Source organism: Rana temporaria, chromosome 8, assembly GCF_905171775.1.
Source record: "Rana temporaria chromosome 8, aRanTem1.1, whole genome shotgun sequence".
Taxonomy (NCBI): Eukaryota; Metazoa; Chordata; class Amphibia; order Anura; family Ranidae; genus Rana; species Rana temporaria.
In genome coordinates this window covers 122,147,259-122,168,108 of record NC_053496.1, presented here as the reverse complement: position 1 = coordinate 122,168,108, position 20,850 = coordinate 122,147,259, and the positions used below count along the sequence as shown (strand labels likewise).

Here is a 20,850-nt window from a genome sequence, read left to right as displayed (position 1 = left end):
GCAGACAGTGACTCAGGCCCACTAGACACAGGTGCCGAGTGCCTCACGGACCTTCCGTCATCAGGTGTCCGTAATGCAGGTTTGCAAGGCGGCTACCTGGTCATCGGTGCACACTTTCATAAAATTTTACAAGGTGGATGTGCTGGCATCTGCGGATGCTTCTTTTGGCCACAAGGTTCTGCAGGCAGCGGTCTAGGTTTTTTTTCCCCTTGTGAAGGTTTTTTATTATTTTTTGTAACAGGTTGTCTGGTTGGCCTGTTTTTTGTTGGCTGCCCCTTTCCTCATATTTGGCACTGTTTTGGGACATCCCTATGAGAAAATAGGATTTTTGACTTATCATAAAATCGGTTTCTCTGAGTACATTGACAGACACAGCACCTGCCCCTCTGTGGAGTTTTAATACTTCTGATACTGCTTGTTACATAACTGAAGGCCTATATCACCTAAAACTGCCCAAGGGTGTAGCCAAGCCTTTTTCCTGCCTAGTATCCTACTCCTGTAGGGGACGATATAACCCTATGATACTGAATAAAGAAGGCTGTGTCTGTCAATGAACTCAGAGAAACGTATTTTACCGCAAGTCAAAAATCCAAATGTTTTTGTTTATATAGCAAAAAAAAACAGATGATCAAATACCACCAAAAGTATATTATCGGATGTGGAAAGCGTACATTTCATGGTGTGAGTCAATGGGGTTTCACCCACGTTTCTTTTCGGTGACACTTCTTCAGAGGGGCGTTGAAAATAATTTGGCCTTGAGTACTAGGCCAGGTTTCGGCCTTGGCTGTTTTCTTTTAACACTCCCTGGCTTTGCATTCCCTGGTGACAGTTGCAGTTTGGGAGTTAACCACAGGGGGCGCTGTAGGGGTTAGTGTTCACTTAGTGTGTGTTTAGAACTGTAGGGGGGTGTGGCTGTAGGACTGACATCATCGATCGAGTCTCCCTTATAAAAGGGATCACTCGATCGATACGCCGCCACAGTGAAGCACGGGGAAGCCGTGTTTACATACAGCTCTCCCCGTGCTTCAGCCTCGGGGAGCGATCGCGACGGAGCTGCTATAAACAAATAGCCGCGCCGTCGTCCCGGATCGCTCCCCGAGGGAACCTGCCCGCCGCACGCAGCGGAGGGGGTCCCGATCGGACCCCCCACCCGCTACAAGGCAAGGACGTATATATACGTCCTTCTGCCTGTCCGTGCCATTCTGCGGACGTAAATAGTCGTGCGGTGGGCGTTAAGGGGTTAAATGGCTGTAGTAGGTCCTAGCAAGCATATGCCTTCATGAAATATGTTTTATTGATAAAAACTATAAATATAAAAAAGGTACTCACAAGATGGATAAAATCATTATGAATCTTTTGGGGTAGGGTATTAAATCTTATTCATCAGTTCACTAGCGTCAGGCTGGATCTTTCTTTAGCTCATTATATGTAGTTATTCCATCACCCTTCGACCGAAAAGGCATATTGTAAAGTGATCTGACCTTTCATGGGGGGCCGCAACATTGACTATTATGTATAACTGAAAGTCAGATTATTTCCTTCGAGAACAAATAGTCATTAGAGTTCACTCCATTCAGCATATAAATTTACTTTCCACCTTATCCATGACTCCCTTCCCAAGTACCATAATAAGTAGGATACCACAGCAACCTTTTATAGGGTCACCATTTTAGGCTGTTTACCAACTGCTCTTAATTGGTTTGTGAATATTTTTATTCCTCTACAGTTCCTACTCCTTTTTTGTTTAAATATTTAATTTACTCAACAAAAGTATCTTATATAGCCTCCGATATGACACATAACGAAAACATAACCAGATAGCACTTTATCTTCCTTCCAAAACCTATCCTTTACTTTCTAACCTTTTGCTCTACCATAATTACCTTCCTATCCTTACTAATCCACTTCTTCTGTTTCCACTTCACCCTATCCCTCCTTATCCCTCTCTAATTAGTGGGAATGCTTTAATAAGCATTCCCAGTATTGATATTCGTTTTTTATTATTAGTGGGAATGCTTTAATAAGCATTCCCAGTATTGATATTCGTTTTTTATTATTCTTAATTTTAATTTTAATTTTATTCCGTACGTTTTTTGGCTCTGCGTAACTTCTGCATACTTTCAGCTATTGAGACCATTTAACTTTTAAAATGTTCGTCTCATTCAGCTTACGATGGGACTTCTTCAAGTTTTTTTGTACTATTTATACTTTTTAAAATATTAAGCTTTTAGACACTTTTTTTTAACATTGAAGTCAATGAGAACATCCTTTTTCCTGCTTCAAAACACACGTTCTGCCAAAAGTTTCAGCTCCTTCATACTTTCACTTACAGACACCAAACAAACTTTAAAGCGGTCACAAAATATTCAGCTATCCAAACATGACTTTTCAGATTGATATCTTTTACGGTTTTTGTGAAAACGCAATTTACGTTTAGCGATTTTTTCAGAAAATGGAATCGGTTATAATGTAACCCTATGGAAGGGATTTAGAGTGTGTCATGTGACCTTTAGAGTGGAGATCTTTGAAAACAAAAATTATCTTTAAAAAAAGGGCGAACAAATTGCTCTCACGCCCACAAGATCTACTTGTCATACACAATTTATATATCAAAACGTAGGTATGCTTGTCTGGTTTCAGGCAATGTGATCAGTTTTGTGATACGTATTTTAGTTTTAGTTCCAGGAGCTTCTAAAGGACAAGAGCGACAAAACCACTCTCATTGACCGTCCATGTTAAAAAAATTTAAAATTTTCCTGCAAAACACACAAAGACGCTCTTTTCTAAATCGCTGGCATGGCCACAATTTTAAGTTTATCAACATAAATTTCATATCGATGCGTTCACAAGGGCCGTGTCTTTCAAACGGTGAAGTCGCTGTATCGATCGCATGTACGGTTGTGGATTTATTACGTTTTGTTTGGAGGCGTAATTAATGTATTGGTCTGTGAATTAAAAGGCGTTTGTAATGGAATTTCTTTCCATAAATAGCTTTCTACCTCAGTGCAATATTCCTCCTCACTGACCTGGGGGAGGGGAAACCTCTTGAGGGGGGAGGGGCGACCAGGAAGTCAGCATACTCTCTACTTTGCAGATAGAGAAAGGAGCTGTGTGTCCTAAAGATAGTGTAGTGGTTATGGTGAATGGCTTTGGTGCGGGCTCAGCAATTCAGCATTCCCACTCGCATTTTCCTCAGGGAATGCATTTTCTAGTTCTTCTTCTTAATTTTAATTTTAATTTTATTCCGTACGTTTTTTGGCTCTGCGTAACTTCTGCATACTTTCAGCTATTGAGACCATTTAACTTTTAAAATGTTCGTCTCATTCAGCTAACGATGGGACTTCTTCAAGTTTTTTTGTACTATTTATACTTTTTAAAATATTAAGCTTTTAGACACTTTTTTTAACATTGAAGTCAATGAGAACATCCTTTTTCCTGCTTCAAAACACACGTTCTGCCAAAAGTTTCAGCTCCTTCATACTTTCACTTACAGACACCAAACAAACTTTAAAGCGGTCACAAAATATTCAGCTATCCAAACATGACTTTTTAGATTGATATCTTATACGGTTTTTGTGAAAACGCAATTTACGTTTAGTGATTTTTTTTATCGGTTATAATGTAATCCTATGGAGCAGGTTTAGAGTGTGTCATGTGACCTTTAGAGTGGAGATCTTTGAAAACAAAAATTATCTTTAAAAAAAGGGCGAACAAATTGCTCTCACGCCCACAAGATCTACTTGTCATACACAATTTATATATCAAAACGTAGGTATGCTTGTCTGGTTTCAGGCAATGTGATCAGTTTTGCGATAGGCATTTGACTTTTAGTTCCAGGAGCTTCTAAAAGACAAGAGTGACAAAACCACTCTCATTGACCGTCCATGTTAAAAATTTTAAAAATTTTCCTGCAAAACACACAAAGACGCTCTTTTCTAAATCGCTGGCTTGGCCACAATTTTAAGTTTATCAACATAAATTTCATATCGATGCGTTCACAAGGGCCGCGTCTTTCAAACGGTGAAGTCGCTGTATCGATCGCATGTACGGTTGTGGATTTATTACGTTTTGTTTGGAGGCGTAATTAATGTATTGGTCTGTGAATTAAAAGGCGTTTGTAATGGAATTTCTTTCCATAAATAGCTTTCTACCTCAGTGCAATATTCCTCCTCACTGACCTTGGGGGAGGAGAAACCTCTTGAGGGGGGAGGGGCGACCAGGAAGTCAGCATACTCTCTACTTTGCAGATAGAGAAAGGAGCTGTGTGTCCTAAAGATAGTGTAGTGGTTATGGTGAATGGCTTTGGTGCGGGCTCAGCAATTCAGCATTCCCACTCGCATTTTCCTCAGGGAATGCATTTTCTAGTTTAATATCACTTTCTTGATTATTGTATGCACACTCTGGCTACTATGCCTCCTGCTGTCCTCTCCCTCTACAATTTGAACATAAACTTCCTCACCTCTTCTAAATGTCTTATATTGTGCAATCCTAAAAAAAAACACTTCAATCATCGATTAGTGCTATGATAAATAGAATTCCTCTTCATCTCAATCCCTTCCCCCTCGCCTCCATCTTTTTTCCTCTCCCACCCTTCAGTCACCTTTCGGTATAAAAAGAAGAGAGAGGGAAGAAAGAGGGAGAAAGGAAGAAAAAAAAAAAGAGCCCCCTCCCTTAACCACTTAAGGATCGCCGCATGATGATATACGTCAAAAGAATGGCACAAGAGCGTACATGTACGTCCCCTTTAAGAACCCAGCCATGGGTCGTGAGCAAGCCCCCGATGGTGCGCTCGCGACACGGGCCAAAGCTCAGTGACCATGCCTGCGGGACCCGATCGCCGCCGGTATTCCGCGATCGGGTCACAGGAGCTGAAGAACAGGGAGAGGTGAGTGTAAAAAAACCTTCCCCATTCTTCTCTGTGGCTTGTCACTGATCATCTGTTCCCTGTCATAGGGAACGATGATCAGTGACGTCACACGTCCAGCCACGCCCCCCTACAGTAAGAAACACACAATAGGACACACTTAACCCCTTTAGCAACCCCTAGTGGTTAACCCCTTTCACTGCTATTTTCACAGTAACAGTGCATTTTTATAGCACTTTTCGCTGTGAAAATGACAATGGTCCCAAAAATGTGTCAAAAGTGTCCGATGTGTCTGCCATAATGTCGCAGTCACGTAAAAAAATCACTGATCGCCGCCATTACTAGTAAAAAAAAAAAATATTAATAAAAATGCCATAAAACTATGCCCTATTTTGTAAACGCTATAACTTTTGCGCAAACCAAACGCTTATTGGGATTTTTTTTTAATCAAAAATATGTAGAAGAATACGTATCGGCCTAAACTGAGGAAAAAAAATAATTATTATATTTTTTGGGGATATTTATTATAGCAAAAAGTAAAAAATATTGTATTTATTTTATTATTCTTCAAATTTTGACAGAGCTAAAAGCTGGCCTGGGCAGGAATGGGGGTAAAGGTGCCCAATAGGCAAGTACTTCATTTCTAACCAGCCACACCAGGTACAATAAAAAATGTGAAGCTCTTGGAATGGACTGGTTTTTGCCATAAAACGTGATCTGATCTTCATCAGTCACAATAGACCAACAATAGACAGCATAAGCTGACAACAAACAGTTCTCACCTCTCTTGGGGGTGATAGCTGGCCAAACCTCTCTTTGCAGCAATGACTTCAAGCAAGCACTTTCTATAGCTTTGGATCAGAACTGCACAATGTTCAGAAGGAATTTTTGACCATTCTTCTTTACAAAACTGCTTCAGCTCAGACATATTTGTAGGATGCCTGAAGCTCTTGAGGTCATTAAGGTCTGGTCCGCTGACTGAGCCACTCCAAAAGGCACATTTTTATTTTTCTGAAGCCAGTCAATGGTGGATTTACTTTGGTGCTTAGGGTCATTGTCCTGCTGCATCACCCAACTTCTACTAAGCTTCAGGGGCAAGACAGCCATCTTGACTCTACCCTGTAGCATATTTTGGTAACATTTATATTTCATTTTCCCCTTGATGATGGCAAGTGATACAGGCCCAGAGGCAGTGAAGCAAGGCCAAATCATGATGCTTCCTCCACTATACTTTACTGTTGGGATTATGATTTGATGTCCGTAAGCTGTGACCATTTTGCGCCTTATATAGTGCCGAGTATACTTCTGGAAATCATTTTCTCAGTAGCACTCCAGTTTGGCAGGGTGCTCTTTGGCAAAGTTTAGGCATGCAGCAATGTTTTTTACAGAGAGCAGCAGCTTTCTCTGTGGTGTTCCGTCATGGACACCCTGCCTATTCAAAGACTTACACATGGTAGGCTCATGAACAGGGATGTTTGCCAGTTCGAGTGAGGTTTTCAAACCTTTAGCTGCTACGTGTGGGTTCTTTATCTCATTGAGGATTCTTCTCTTGTGACTTGGGAGGCATCTTGGCTGGACACTCACTTCTAGGAAGAGCAACCACTGTACTAAACGGTCTCTATTTATAGGCAATTTGCCTGTCAACTGATGGATGCCTAAACAATTTGAGATTGCTTTTTATCCCTTTCCAGCCTGATGCAGATCAACTACTCTTGACCATGTGCCTTCAGAAAGCACCTTTGTGTGAGGCATGGTTCACATCAGCCAATGCTTATGAACAGCAATTATAAAATGTCTGAATGTTTTTTTATCAAAATAGATCTAAACCACACCTCCAAACCCATTTTATTAAAGTGTTACTAAACCCATGATCCTGCATTCACTATATCTCTGACATGTGCTTTCGATTGAGGCTAGTATACATTATAGAAGGATATGTGGTGTTCACTTTTTGTTTCAGAGGTTTATAACCACTTTAATACAATGCCTGTGATTCAGCAATTCCACCATGCTTATATGTAGCCCAACAGTGCATCTCTTGCATATTTGAAAATCTACTATTCACACCCCTTGTCTTACTTCCACTGCAGTTTACAAAAAACAGCAGTGTACATTTATAGCCTAAGGCGGCTCAGCTGAATCTTAAGGCCCATACACAGGATCAGATTTTTCAACAGGAATTGTGTGATGGCAGGCTGTTGTCAGCGACATTCTGACTGTTTGTATGCCCCATCAGACAATTGTTGAAGGATTTTTGACAACAAATGTGGGATAGCATGCTTTAAAATTTTCCGACAACAAATGTGTGATGTCGAATTTTCCAATCGTGTGTACACAAGTCGTTGGAAAAAAATCCGAAGTACAAAAATGCATGCTCAGAAAGAATGCTCACCATAACACAACATTAACAGAAGTTGCCCAAATGGTGGTGCTAAAAAGCTGAAAAAACAAGTAGTTTCATGTTTGTTGGCCAACAATTATTTGCCGTTTGTATGCAATACAAGGTCATGGCCAACGCACTTCGGACAAAAGTCAGAGGCTTTGTCCACGGAAAATCCGATTGTGTGTACGAGGCTAAAGATGTATCTTGAGTTCATCAATAGTATTTTTTGAGCTAAAATGGAACTTTACCCATAACAACGTGATAAAAATATCTTCTTTAGCATGAAACCTACATGCACATTAAAAATTATGCTACCAAAATTAGTGTGTGCTGTAAATTGCCTCCAGCATTGGTACTGTTTCTTCTTGGTGGAGGCTGTCATTTTGCTGAAGCCCAGAGCCCCTGAACAATAAATCTACAGGCTGTTAGTAGATTGGCCTCTTTAAATTCAGCAAAGTGCATAAAAACAGAGAGCAACTGAGTATGTGCATCGCAGGGTAAGACAGTGTATTACAGCAGTGGTCCTCAACCTCAGTCCTCAAGTACCCCAAACAGGCCATGTTTTCAGGTTTTCCTTTACTTTGCACAGCTGCTTTAAATCAATATCAATGATAGAGCTATTTTATCTAAGGGAAGTTCCCAAAACATGGCCTGTTGGGGGAACTTGAGGACTGAATCTGAGAACCACTGTATTTAAAACCGTATAGGCACTCATTTTAATGTTGTACATAAATACCGGCAAAAGGGGCTAGCCTGAAGTGATCTAGAAGGACCTAATTTTTTGACTAAAGTTCCATTTTAAGTTGCAGTCATTTATGGGTTGCAACTGCAACTTAATGAAATAAAAAAAAAGTGAATCTGAAATTACTACTTCAGACAGTAATATATTGGCTTACATGTTGCAGTGAATTCAGGTTTAGCTATTGTGATTTCAAAAATGACTTAAAGTGGTTGTCATGAAATATGAACCAAGCATATATCGGTAGTGTTTACTTATGTCTCCCTAAAGCTCCAAGAGTAATTTATCTCTGGTTCTTTGTTCCTCTGTTATCAGCATTTCTCATGTCTCAAAAGTTTTCCTGACATGAGATAAATTTGTGATGGAGGAGGGAGCTCAGCACACAGTTTTTCTAATATGTATCCTTCCTTCGCTCCTGTGTGCTGTGTGGAGGGAGGTGTGTGCTTTTCCTCCAATCAGCTCTCATACACTTTAGCTGCAGCTCTTTATCCCCTCCTCTGTGCTCCTGACAGATGAAGAAAGATTTTAACACACTTCTGCCCTTTGAAAAGGGGTGTAGGGAAGAGAAAACTGCACATAAACAAGTAAATATTGTCTAGGAGGATGTGTTTCCTCTGTGCATGATCTAAGGGTGCTCACTTCACTGGGGATTGAGAGGGTTTACAACCACTTTAAATAAATTGGGGCATAAAACATGCAAATCCAGTTTATTTTTGTGTACACTAGTAAATGCTCTATTTTACTGCCTATATTGCATCATATAGCTAAGGAAATAAGACCACAATTGTATCATGAATCAGAAGTTAAGGTTTTACAAAGAACTCCTAATCACACAGCTGTGGAGTAACCTGTTCTCTGTGTCTTCTTATGCATCACTTTGTAAATAGATATAGAGTTGCTTAAGATCTTAGAGAAAAGTCCAATGTTAAGGAGTGACAATATATTCCAATAAATGTATACATTAAGGGAAAGCAGCTAGAGTGTATACATTTAAAATTATATTATACTTTAGTGTCTACAGTATTACACATAGATGAACAGATATTGAATATGTAAACCAAAAATTTAATATATTGCAGTGGACTTGTATTTAGATGTATTTTTCAAGCATTTGTCAATACAAAAAAAAAAAAAAACTCTTGCCAGAACTGCTGTGTTCTTGTCACTTCCTGTGAGGTGAAAAGATAGCAAAAGCATTCTCTTTCTTTTAGGAACTAATAATTCTATCCAATTAAGATGTAATGGAAATGAACAAAGGCCGACGTGTTTGAAATCCAGCCTGTGGGACAACCATGGCTCCCTCCATAGATACAATTGAGAAATGCGCATAGCCACAAAGGGACAGGAAGTGTGGTATTTGCAGGATTAGCAGGTAAAAAGAAAAGTCTGAAAAAGAAAACCAATACAGACACTATTTCTTATCTAAAATCTCGTAAACTACTATATAGATATACATACTGTATATACACAAAATATATACTGTATATATATTATATATATCTTTAGGATTTATTGATGCTTTAAAAATGTTGTAGGCAATTCATTTGCAAAGTGGGTTTCTGATACGAATAACATTTGAGGTATTTAATCAGTGTCATAAACTACTTTTAGTCTGGGGTATAGTATTTCTGCATCCCTTTTGGAGAAATGACCTTTCATTTTCTGTCCTCATGACCACACAAGGAGGGCAATGTCTCCAGTGGTGCAGCAATAAATACCTGATAGAGGTTGTAAACCTCTTAAATTTTTCAAAAAAAAAGTGTTACTGTTGCCGTCTATGGCTTTACTTCAGTGATTTCCTTGTGTGTCTCATCCTCATGACAATAAAGAAATAAAAGATAATCTCACTAGTAGGCACAAATATGTGTATAAAATGTGGGCAGAGGTTCTGACCCGTTCCTATTCTATTAAAAAAACAAATATAAATAATTCTTTAAAAAATATCTGATCAAACAAATGTATGGTGACAAAATAAAATGTAATATTGATGTTTAGGGTCAAACCAGTTAGGATAATAACCTTGACCCATCAGTAAAAAAAAAAAAAAACTAAAAGACTTGCATAAAACACTGTAAAGCCTTATAAATAAAGCAAAAAAAATAAAGAACATTCATTATTTTCCTTAGTTCTTCTGAAGGCCATACAAGAGTACCTATCGTAATGTAATGGATCTGTTTGCCTGTAAAAATATTGTTTTATTGCTGCAAAAAAAAGATATTCACCTATTTACAAGGTTAATGGATACACAGAACAGAACACAATATATGGGCTATGTTACATGTACATACACAGGCACAAACAGAGCACTATACATGGAACAGCATGGTTTAAACTTACAGCCACGAATATTGGTGGAGAAATCATTAACAGAGACAGGAGAAAGTGGGAAGGCTCGTTCAAGGGTCCCCATGTTACTACGTAAAGTGCCTGACATGCAAGAGCAGTCTATTTCAGAGCACCCCAAACAACATGCCTGCATCAGCCTCTTGCGGATGGACATCTTGGCTAAAATCATGGTTATAATGAAAGGGAGAGGAAGAGTGGAAGATTAATGCAGGGTACAGAAAAACACAGACACTTATATATATATATATATTTTCATGTATATATAGTTTGACACAAGATGTTGCTCAATGCAGTTATGGACAGCAGGATATTTTGACTATTCAAGACAAGAGGCATTATATGCCAGGGCACGATTCCAAAGGCAGCTTTGAGGAGATGGAATGTTTAAGATAAGCAGTAATTAGTTTGGATGAAGGGGAGAGGTCAAGGACAAAACTAGTCTCTGAAAGGCTGGCCACCAGGACTGCAAGGTGGGTTTTGGAAGTGTCTATTAAAAGCCACTATTGTTACCAGAATTGCTATGCATTGACTTCAGTGTGTATTATTTGCCCCTTAGAAAAACTAACACTGAATGCAAAGACATTATTTGCAAGAATTTCTTATATATATTTTGAATGTGCTTAGAGATGGGGGAAATCAATGTCTTTTATTAGGAAACTCAATCAACATGAAAATAATATAGATTGGCATTTTCATATGCATACAGAAATACAGTATATCAGCAATAAGTATTTTAGATTTACAAACAAGAAACAAACCATGCAACATATTTTGCTGTTTACTACAGACTTGGGACATGTAAAATTCCATGCTTCATTAAGGCAGATAAGTTCTGAGTGGCTGGCATTTCTAAGAGGACTGCAGAGAGTGGCCTAACAGGGTATGAAATGGAAATGGAATCTGCACCTATTTTCAAACGTGTATTCATGCACGTTTTAAGGGTTGATAGGTTCTCTGTAATTCAAATACAGATGTACAGAAAAGATGAACTGCAATACTAACCAAATATATTTACTACATAAACAAAAGCAAAATGAAAGGTAGCATGCAGCAAGTTCTCATGCATGCCATATAGTATCTAAAATGTCAAGTTTCCATGCAGGTTTGCAGCAAAAGATCAAAATGTGAGTATCTCCAGCCTCATCACTATGTGGTTACTAATGCATTCCATAGTAGATAACATGTGGGAAGTTTCACATACACACATATATACTGTACATACATACATACATACATACATACACACTAGTGGTCAAAAGTTTTAAAATATTCCCATTTTTCCAGTTTTTATTGACATTTACTCAGTTTAGTGTAATCAGTACATATGAAAAATTTAAGATAAAAACTAGAGTTCGAACTAATCAACACAGCCATCTTTGTACAATGGAAAACTTACTGATTAGATTGTTTTTTTCTCAACACCATTGCATATGTTGCTACACATGCAGGGCCGGATTTACTCTCCCTGCCGCCCCAAGGCCAGGTTCCGCAATGTATCCCCTCCCCACCAACCAAACCATAATCCCCCCCCCAAATCAACAGAGAATGACAACCGGATGGCAGGGGCGGCACGGCTATTTCAAATATTTTTTGTTTCTTTTTTACTTTTCTATCACTTTTTTTTTGTAGCGTGTCATTTAATTATTTTTTTTGTATAATTTTCTTATTATTTTTCTTATTCTTTACATTTTTAATAATTTTTTTTTATTAATTTAATCATTTCTTTATATATATATATATATATATATATATATATATATATATATATATATATATATATATATATATATATGTTTTAATCAATTTTTTTTCACTTAACTTTATTGCTATCACACAGGAGAAAACAATTCACTGTGTGATAGCAATTGGAGGTGACAGATTCTCTTTATTGACCATGTCACCTCCAAAACAAGAGTCCTAGCACTGTGCTAGAACTCCTGTCACAGCTGAGATGGGAAGAGCACAGCTCACCCCTCTCACTGTGTACATTGGCGGCAGGGACAGGAGACAGACTCGGCGGCCGGGGGGAAGATGGAGTCCCGAAGACAGAGCCAGCAGAGAGAGGTATGTGGGGGAGAGAGGGGAGGACGGACGGCAGCACACATTTTTGAAAGTGATTTTGGCGACATCACCACAATCACTTGTTGAGGAGCGAGCGGATTCCCCCACACTACATTTAGTCCTGCTAGAAAGCAACTTACCACCCTTAACTGTATGTTCTGGCCGTCGGGGGACTCAATGCCGCTGCCGCCCCGAGGCCTGGCCTTGGTGGCCTTGTGGGAAATCCGGGCCTGTACACATGCGTTCTCACTTGTAGGTTGTTCAGTTTCCATCCTTCAGTACAGTTCATCCCAAACCAGTTTGATGGGATTTAAAGTGGATGTAATCCCATTTTTGTAACTTTATGCTACAGGTAAGCCTATATTAAGGCTTACCTGTAGCTACCCTGGATATCTCCTAAACCTGCACAGTTTAGGAGATATCCCCCTGTGTCTGCATGTGCCAAAGTGATCGACACATGCGCACTGAAGCGATGGCACATCGTGCCGTTGCTTCAGCTAGATGTGCCATTACCGGCGGCTCCCGCGCGCATGGGAGGGAGTGACATCTCGGCTCCGGCCAATCACAGCGCCGAAGCCGCGATACCCAAAAGTAAGCTCCGGGAGAGATGTCCGTGGCCGGAGGGGGGGGGGAGGTCGAGGGCTACTGCGGGGGCTTCGATCTTAGGCTAAGTAATACAAGTAATACATAATACATAATGAGGCAAGTAATACATAATACATAATGAGCTAATATGCTATGCATATTAGTTTATTATGTCTTTGTCTTGCAGGTTTTTTTTTTTTAGGGGTTTACAACCACTTTAAGTCTGAAGGTTGAATTGACCATTTCAGGATTTTTTTTTTTTTTTTTTATGATTTAAAGCCTACCATCTTCTTCTTTTATTCTAAGTTAGTTCTGACTAAAATAACTTATGTTTTATCCCTTTCCGATTATGTTAATCTGCTACAGCTCTAAAAATAAGAATAATAAAGTGCTAAAATAAGCAAAGGTCTATTTATAATGACATTTGTTTATATTCCTATTGTTGATTTTATTTGAATGAATATTACAGAAAAATCTCAATAAAAGAGCACAGATTGGCAGAAACATCTAAGTCCTGTATCTTGGCTGGGACTCATAATATAGCAAGAGAAAACTAAGGCACACACACGTTGAAACCCCTTTACTCTGGTGTCCTCACAACCCAAGTCGTTTGTGTCCAATTCACATTTTTCATACAATTCTACCACACTCATGGACATCCTTCAGCAGATGGGTCATTGTCATAATGCAGGCAAGTACCTTGATCCAAGTCGTCATAAAGTTACAGTCTATCTTCTGATCCCTTGGTGATCAGAAGCAATCAGAGGTTATTATTACCACTGCAGGACACCTTGAAAGTTCTTTAATGCAAGATCTTCTAGCAGGAACTGTAATGCAAATTCACTCTGTGGCAGATCTAACCCTCATAAAATTGCAGAGTGCTAGGCATAACGTCTTTTTCCAGAAAATAATGTCTTTCAATTATGTTTTCCTGCCATAAACATCCTGGTCCACTGGTTCTGGGGTTACCTTCACATTACATGAGCCATTTATAACCAAAGTAGCCTTACAGCTATTTGGGCATTTCAGTTTAGTGTTTCAAAACTGTGTTGATATATGTAGATGTTGCACATTCAATACTAACATAGTCTGGACACTGACAAAGTAGATGAGAAGGGATTGCATGGCATTGCTAAACATTGCATTAGGCCTTTTGGTTTTGGGACGATTTCATGGTTTTGGGAACCATTTTTTGCCTACCTGAAATGGTAGAAAAATCCTCTGTGAGGAACCAAACATTTAAAAAATTTGATTCAGCTGTCCATAAGACCATCTTTCAGGCTTCAGTAATCCACTGGTATTCGCGATGGTGCTTGGCCATGAAAAAACTATTTGTTTCCAGTTTAGCAATGGCTTTCTGTCATTCAACCTGGAAGGCCTTCACATTTGAAGGTGAGACTTGATTACTTTGACCACTGTAAAGGTGTGCTGAAGCTGTTGCCCCATGAAGTTTTTGGCTCTGAGGAACTTGTCTTCTGATTCTGTTGTGGCTTTGGGTCTGTCAGGCAACTGTACTCACTGAAATCTTAGCTTTATTTACAATTTCTCTAAAGGAAAGATCTAGACTATTAAAGGATCTAACTTCAAAACACACATTTTCTGTTTCTGGTAACCTAATGTATTTTTTTTACCTCTGGCAAACGGTCTGTTTACTGCTTATCCTTATACTATTTCAGACTATTCACAGGACCTAAACTGCTTAAATTCCAATAAAAACTGAAAAATAGTGGTGCTGAAAAATATTTATACTGTACATACACACATCTACACTGCATATGTATGCTGTATATATATATATATATATATATATATATATATATATATATATATACACATACATATATATATATACACATACATATATACACACACACACACACACATTCCAGAGCATAGTGGGCACATTAGAATTTTCCCATGCCACATGACACTAGTATGAAATTTAAGTACATTTTTGCAGCTCTCGCAAAGTAATCCTTACAAGCGATAACATAATTGTAAAAGCATTACCAGCTTTGTTTGATACAGAGAACAATAATGTTGTGAATAGCTCATAAACCAGCAGTAACCAGATGCAACCTTTCATCAATTTAGGGCAGTGTTTCTCAACATTGTTGTAGTAAGTAGCCTTTTTTTTGTAGCATTATTTATCAAATATCAAGACCCATTCACACCAGAATGCAGTGTTCAAATTGCAGTGCCATTGCGATCTGCAGTGGATGTGACTGCAGTTGAGTTACTGACACCCAAAACATGAGTTTGCCTAAACTGGATTCGCATGGCACAGAAGTACCATACAATCCAGTTGCAATGCGTTTCTGAAAGTAGTGCATGCACTACTTTTGGAGTTATAAAGTGTGATTTGAGCCCATTGAAAGTGAATGGGCTCAAATCGCACCACATTGATCCGCATGTGAATCACGCAGGAAAACTCAGCGTGTTCCTATGTGATTCCTAGTGTGAAGTGGCCCTCTCACTGTTTGTGACATTATCCCCCATAATTATTTCATTATACCAATTTTTTCCAATTAATCTTTATAAGCTGCTAGAATATACAAACCAGTCCATTAACCAATCGATTTGTATACATGTTTTATTTACCAGACTATTTAAACTCTAATACTGACATTTATTGGAACACCAAAAGTGCCCCTAGGAATACATGTTAAGAAACACTGTTTTATGTAAGGTGGAACGATGAAAGAAAAGTGCTGACTGGTTGCAGTTTTCCTTCAACAAATGAGCCGTCAGTGTAAGAATAACTAGACTAGTAAAATGCAGACACCCAAAAAAAATGATATTGTATATAATGAAATCTGTTTAACACGTCAACAAATAAACATTTCTAGAAAGATTCTGTAAAAGGCTGGAGATACTCAGTACAAATGTGGGACTAGAATGGAAATGTTTGAAAGAGAAGCCTTTACTGGCATCAAAGGTTTTTTTCAAAAAAAGTTTCATTTTAAATTGCAGAAAGGCCCCAAACATATGCAGATTCTGCAGGTACAGTGATGGCAATGAAGGGCCAAGTACCACCCCACCACTCCCACAATTGCACTGTTCTAGAAAGGCTTTGAAACACAACAATCACTTTAGGGACGCCATAAAACAGACACATACACAAAGAGTATAGAGACACCCACCCATACAGAAACATTGACAACGTTACTACACTGACATCACAATTGCACACAATCTTCATGAAAGGCATTAAAAATAGCTCAATAGAAAGCTGGGGTTACTTAATAAAAACACGGCTCAGAAATAAAAGGCCAAAAGCAGAGAAAGGCACATTGTTCTCCAATGCAAACAGATTACAGAGCAACAAAATTACAGGTCACGTAATCACAGAACACAAACAACACAAAAAAGCAGCAAAATAGGACACCAGTCACAGAGATGTCACATTGTCACTGCTGGCCTCAGAAATGCCTCTTGGCTGTATTACTGCTAAACTTCTTAGCTGACATTTGTCACTGTTTAAAATGCTAATGATTAGCCTAATAAAAAAGTATGTACCTTTAGACGTACTGAAATATAAACACATAAGCTAACTTTACACCTCTGCGATTTCAATACAGTGTGCATTATATGTGCTTACTACATGCCCCATCATTCAACCATATATAAGATATACGTCCTGGAAACTGCACCAGAGATGTAGCAAGGATGGTAACACTTCACACTAAAGTGCATAGGAATGAAATTTCGCCTTAGATATTTTAGCACATTTTTCAGGTACAAATTCTAATGAGTGCCATTTAAATTTTTAAAAATCACAACATAGTCATTTATTTTTCTTGGTGTTCTAGAGGTGTGCCAATGATCATCTCTAGATAACAAACCCCTCAACATTCCGAGTACAGAAAAATCCACAGGTGTATTGATTTATACAACTATACTGTAGAATTATCTCATTTACTCACTGCTTTTTAATGTTTATTGTATTATTTTTTGGCAAATGCTTGTAAACAGTGATACATTCTGTATATTCAGTTGCTGAGGCAATTAATGTTTATTATAGGGTACTGTATTGTTTGTTTAGCCCATATTATGGTGGCATATACACAATCATATTTATGGAATACTAATGAACCGGTCTATGATATACATACAGTCATCTCCCACTGAACCACTTCCTTACTTCAACCAGTATATTTCAGGATACCAAATTAACTTATAACTAGAAGGCTGTATTTACAGTCAACTGCAGCTCTTGGCATATGTAATGCAAAACAGATGAAACATATAAAGGACTGATGTTTACACAGATAAAGAGCTAACCTGCCTAAACAAATGATGTTCTTTGGTTAGTGTACTGTACTATATATGTAACAATTATTGATCTTTCTCTAGAAAGAACTGCTTCAGTCAAACAGCTCATGCGACACATTTAATACATGCTTTAAAAGGAAGTTTGTAGGTAAGCAATTATTGAGACTACTATTTCTGACCTCTTCTTCTGAAAACATTGGTCCCCTGGCTGACATGCTGACCCAGTGGCTTCATTAGTTTTAATGTCGCTGACAGTGAAATATGCAATTTTTTTTTGGTAAATAACAAATGTGTCATACGTACCTGCTCTGGGCAATGGCTTTGCACAGAGCAGCCCTGATCTTCCTCTTCTGGAGTTCCCCCATTGGCGCTCCTGACTACTTCTCTGCGTGCTACCATAGGAAGCCGATTCCTATGGTTTGCACATGTGCTCTATGTGTCCATTGACACACACAGTGCGGCTTGCCACCCCCACTCCCTTGTTGCTGTATTTGATTGATTGCAGCAGTGAGAAGGGAAAGAGAGAGCAGCACCGGATTGAGATCCATCTCAGGTAAGTATTTGAGGGACCAGGGGGTATCTGACAAAATAAGGTTTGTTACCTATATACAGAGAATGCATGGCAAAATCCTTCAGCCTTTACAACCACTTCACTGTCCTAATCTCAAACTGATGAAGTTGGAGAAAGACCAGCATAAAGTATTTTCATAAAGAGATCAGCAATAGATTATGTATTTTGTCAGTACAGGTTTCTTTTAACTTTACATGCAAGTACTAAAAAGGGAATTGCTTTAACTACTATGAGCCACTTATCCAGTCTAAGACAGTTCTTTCTTCAGAGTTTGGGCCTGATTTACAAAGGTATTAAGTGCAATGAAGTGAGATGAAGTCATGTAAAACTGAGCCTGGTTTTGAACACTGTAAACAGAGCTTAAATCTCAAGCCTCGTACACACAATCGTTTTATCCGGCAGGAAAACTGCCAGGAGAGCATTTGGCCGGGAATCCCGGCCATTTGTATGCTCCCTAGCAGTTGTCCCGACAGAAAAACAGCCCGGGAAAAAGAGAGAACCTGCTCTCCATTTTCCCATCGGGATTCCCAGCAGAGTGTTTCCTGATGAGAAAACCGGTCATCTGTATGCTTACCTGTTACATTGGAAACCGACGCATGCTCGATAAGAGTTCATGCATACACGGTAGCATACAAGTTTAGTGTGGGGTGTAGCAAGATGGCGACGACGTCATTGAATGTGACGAGCGCTAGCTCTTTGTAGTCGATGACGTCACTGCGCTCTTGCCATTCAAAAGAACGGCGGTTCTTTTGAATGGCCGTCTGTATGCACGGCAAGCTCGCCAGGAATCGCGTCAGAAAAGCCAACGTCTTTTCCTGATGGTATTCCCAGGCCGTGTGTACAGGGCTTCAGGGAAAAAATGTATATACATCTCTACAACACACACACACTTTCTCTGTGTTTTTCCCTTTAAAAATACTTCAAATCCAAAAAAGTAATAACTGTTGATGTGTCAAAAATAGTGTGCTTCTACCGTCCTCTTTGACATGACAACACAGTGTATTCTTGGTTTTGAATTCCAAAGCATGTGTTGTCAGCCCTGCCTAGTTCATTTCTGATGTATTGCAAAGAATACAGATCTCTCCTCATCTCCAAAACCCCTGCCTGTGCACAGGCTGTAAACATGGGCAGGTATCAGCTCACAAGATTTCGGCCAAAACCAACAGCTATGTTTTGTACTTGTCAAACAGATTATAGCAACAAACTTTCAATGGTATATTCAGCCGCCCATAACGGAGAACATAAGAGAAGTTCATTGTTAAAATTAACATACCCTTTAAGTGAGCCGGTGTTCATTTCACACCTTCAATCACGTGCAGGAAAAAACAAAGCTTTGTTCCATACGTTTGGATGTTTGAAGTTAACACATCTTCTTACAATTAAAGTCAAAGTTCAGTCAAAATCTAACTAAGGCTATAGCAACTACCACCCCCATTCTAAGACTATTCTACTTTGTGAAAGAAAAGATGTCTATACTTATCTATTCTGAAGCTGCTCTGGTAAAGTCACCTGATCAGGTCTCAATGCCAGCTCCAGTGGAGGGGAAGGGCAGCCGACAACAGAGGTCCCATAGTAAGCCTATGGGTGACATCACCACACCGTCATTGAACACGCCAACGAGATCTCTGCTGTGGAAGAGATCATGTGGCCGGACTGGAGCAGCATCAGAATAGGTAAGTATAGGCATCTTTTCTTTCACATGGTAGATAGAATAGCCTTAACTTGGGGGTTGGAGTAGCTTTAGCCTTAAGCTGGATACACACTATATAACTTTTGCTGTTTGATTTCCTTTAAATTTACCAAAACCATGTAGTGCAAGGGCCTGCCTGATTGCATGCAAATTGAAATTGTTAAGGTTTGTCCTCATATTATATGGTTTTAGTAAATCTAAAGACAATGGTGTAGTGTGCATCCAGCTTTAGTTCAGACTTTGACTGAACTTCCACTTTAGAGCAGCATTAAACCCAAAAGCAAATCATTTTTTGCAGCTTACCAATTCTTAGGTGTGACCGTTGTATGTGTTTTCTTATTTAGGGTTTCATTCTTCCATTTTCCCTAGTGATCTAGCCAGCAAGTCTGTTTCCCCCCGGTGCCAATGCGAGTCCCCGGCGGGCGCGATGACTACCGGGCACCCGCAATAGCTCGTGACAGAGCGAGATCCAGGAGCTGTTTTTTCAGGGGGAGAAATGACTGATCGTATGTTCATACAAAGTATGAACAGTGATCTGTCATTTCCCCTAGTCAGTCCCCCCTTCAGTTAGAACACACTTTAGGAAACATATTTAACCCCTTGATTGCCCCCTAGTGTTAACCTCTTCCCTGCCAGTGACATTTTTACAGTAACCAATGCATTTTTATAGCACTGTTCGCTGTAAAAATGCCAATGGTCCCATAAAATAAAAAGGCCATAAAACTATCCCCTATAGGCTATAACTTTTGCGCAAACCAAAACGCTTATTGTGATTTTTTTTTTACCAAAAATATGTAGAAGAATACATATCGGCCTAAACTGAGGAAACATTTTTATATATATATATTTGGGGGGATATTATAGCAAAAAGTAAAAAATACTGATTTTTTTTCAAAATTTACAATATCTTTGTTTATAGCGTAAAAAATAAAAACCGCAGAGGTGATCAAATACCACCAACAGAAAGCTCTATTTGTGGAAAAAAAAAAGGACACCAATTTTGTTTGGGAGCCATGTCGCACGACCACGCAATTGTCAGTTAAAGCGACGCAGTGCCGAATCGCAAAAGGTGGCCTGGTCTTTGGCCAGCCAAATGGTCCGGGGCTGAAGTGGTTAAAATTATCAGCTTTTAATTATGTAAAACCTTTATCCAAAAAGGAAAAAAAAATGCTTGCTGTAACTGATTATAAAGTATTATCTGGATCTTGGCTTCAATTTGTTACTGTATTTAAATCTGCTAGTACAGAAAAAAAACAGCTTCTGTCCAAATCTGCCCCCTGTGCTCCATCATCCAGAGTGGTGTCTGTATAGAACAGAAGGTGTGTTACTGGCCAGA

The 20,850-nt window shown here is 39.0% G+C and overlaps 1 protein-coding gene across 19 annotated transcripts in view; it reads right to left on the bottom strand.

Annotated features, from left to right (window-relative positions):
• Positions 1–20,850, bottom strand: part of KCNMA1 (potassium calcium-activated channel subfamily M alpha 1) — an 856,444-nt gene that overhangs the window by 257,326 nt on the left and 578,268 nt on the right. For 5 of the 19 annotated variants that reach the window (XM_040320629.1, XM_040320641.1, XM_040320630.1 and 2 more), the window contains one exon: positions 10,324–10,491. The exons of the other annotated variants lie outside the window; for them this stretch is intronic. In XM_040320629.1, the coding sequence (XP_040176563.1) occupies positions 10,324–10,491 (168 nt within the window). The remainder of the gene's footprint in view (positions 1–10,323; positions 10,492–20,850) is intronic. 19 annotated transcript variants of the gene reach the window in all.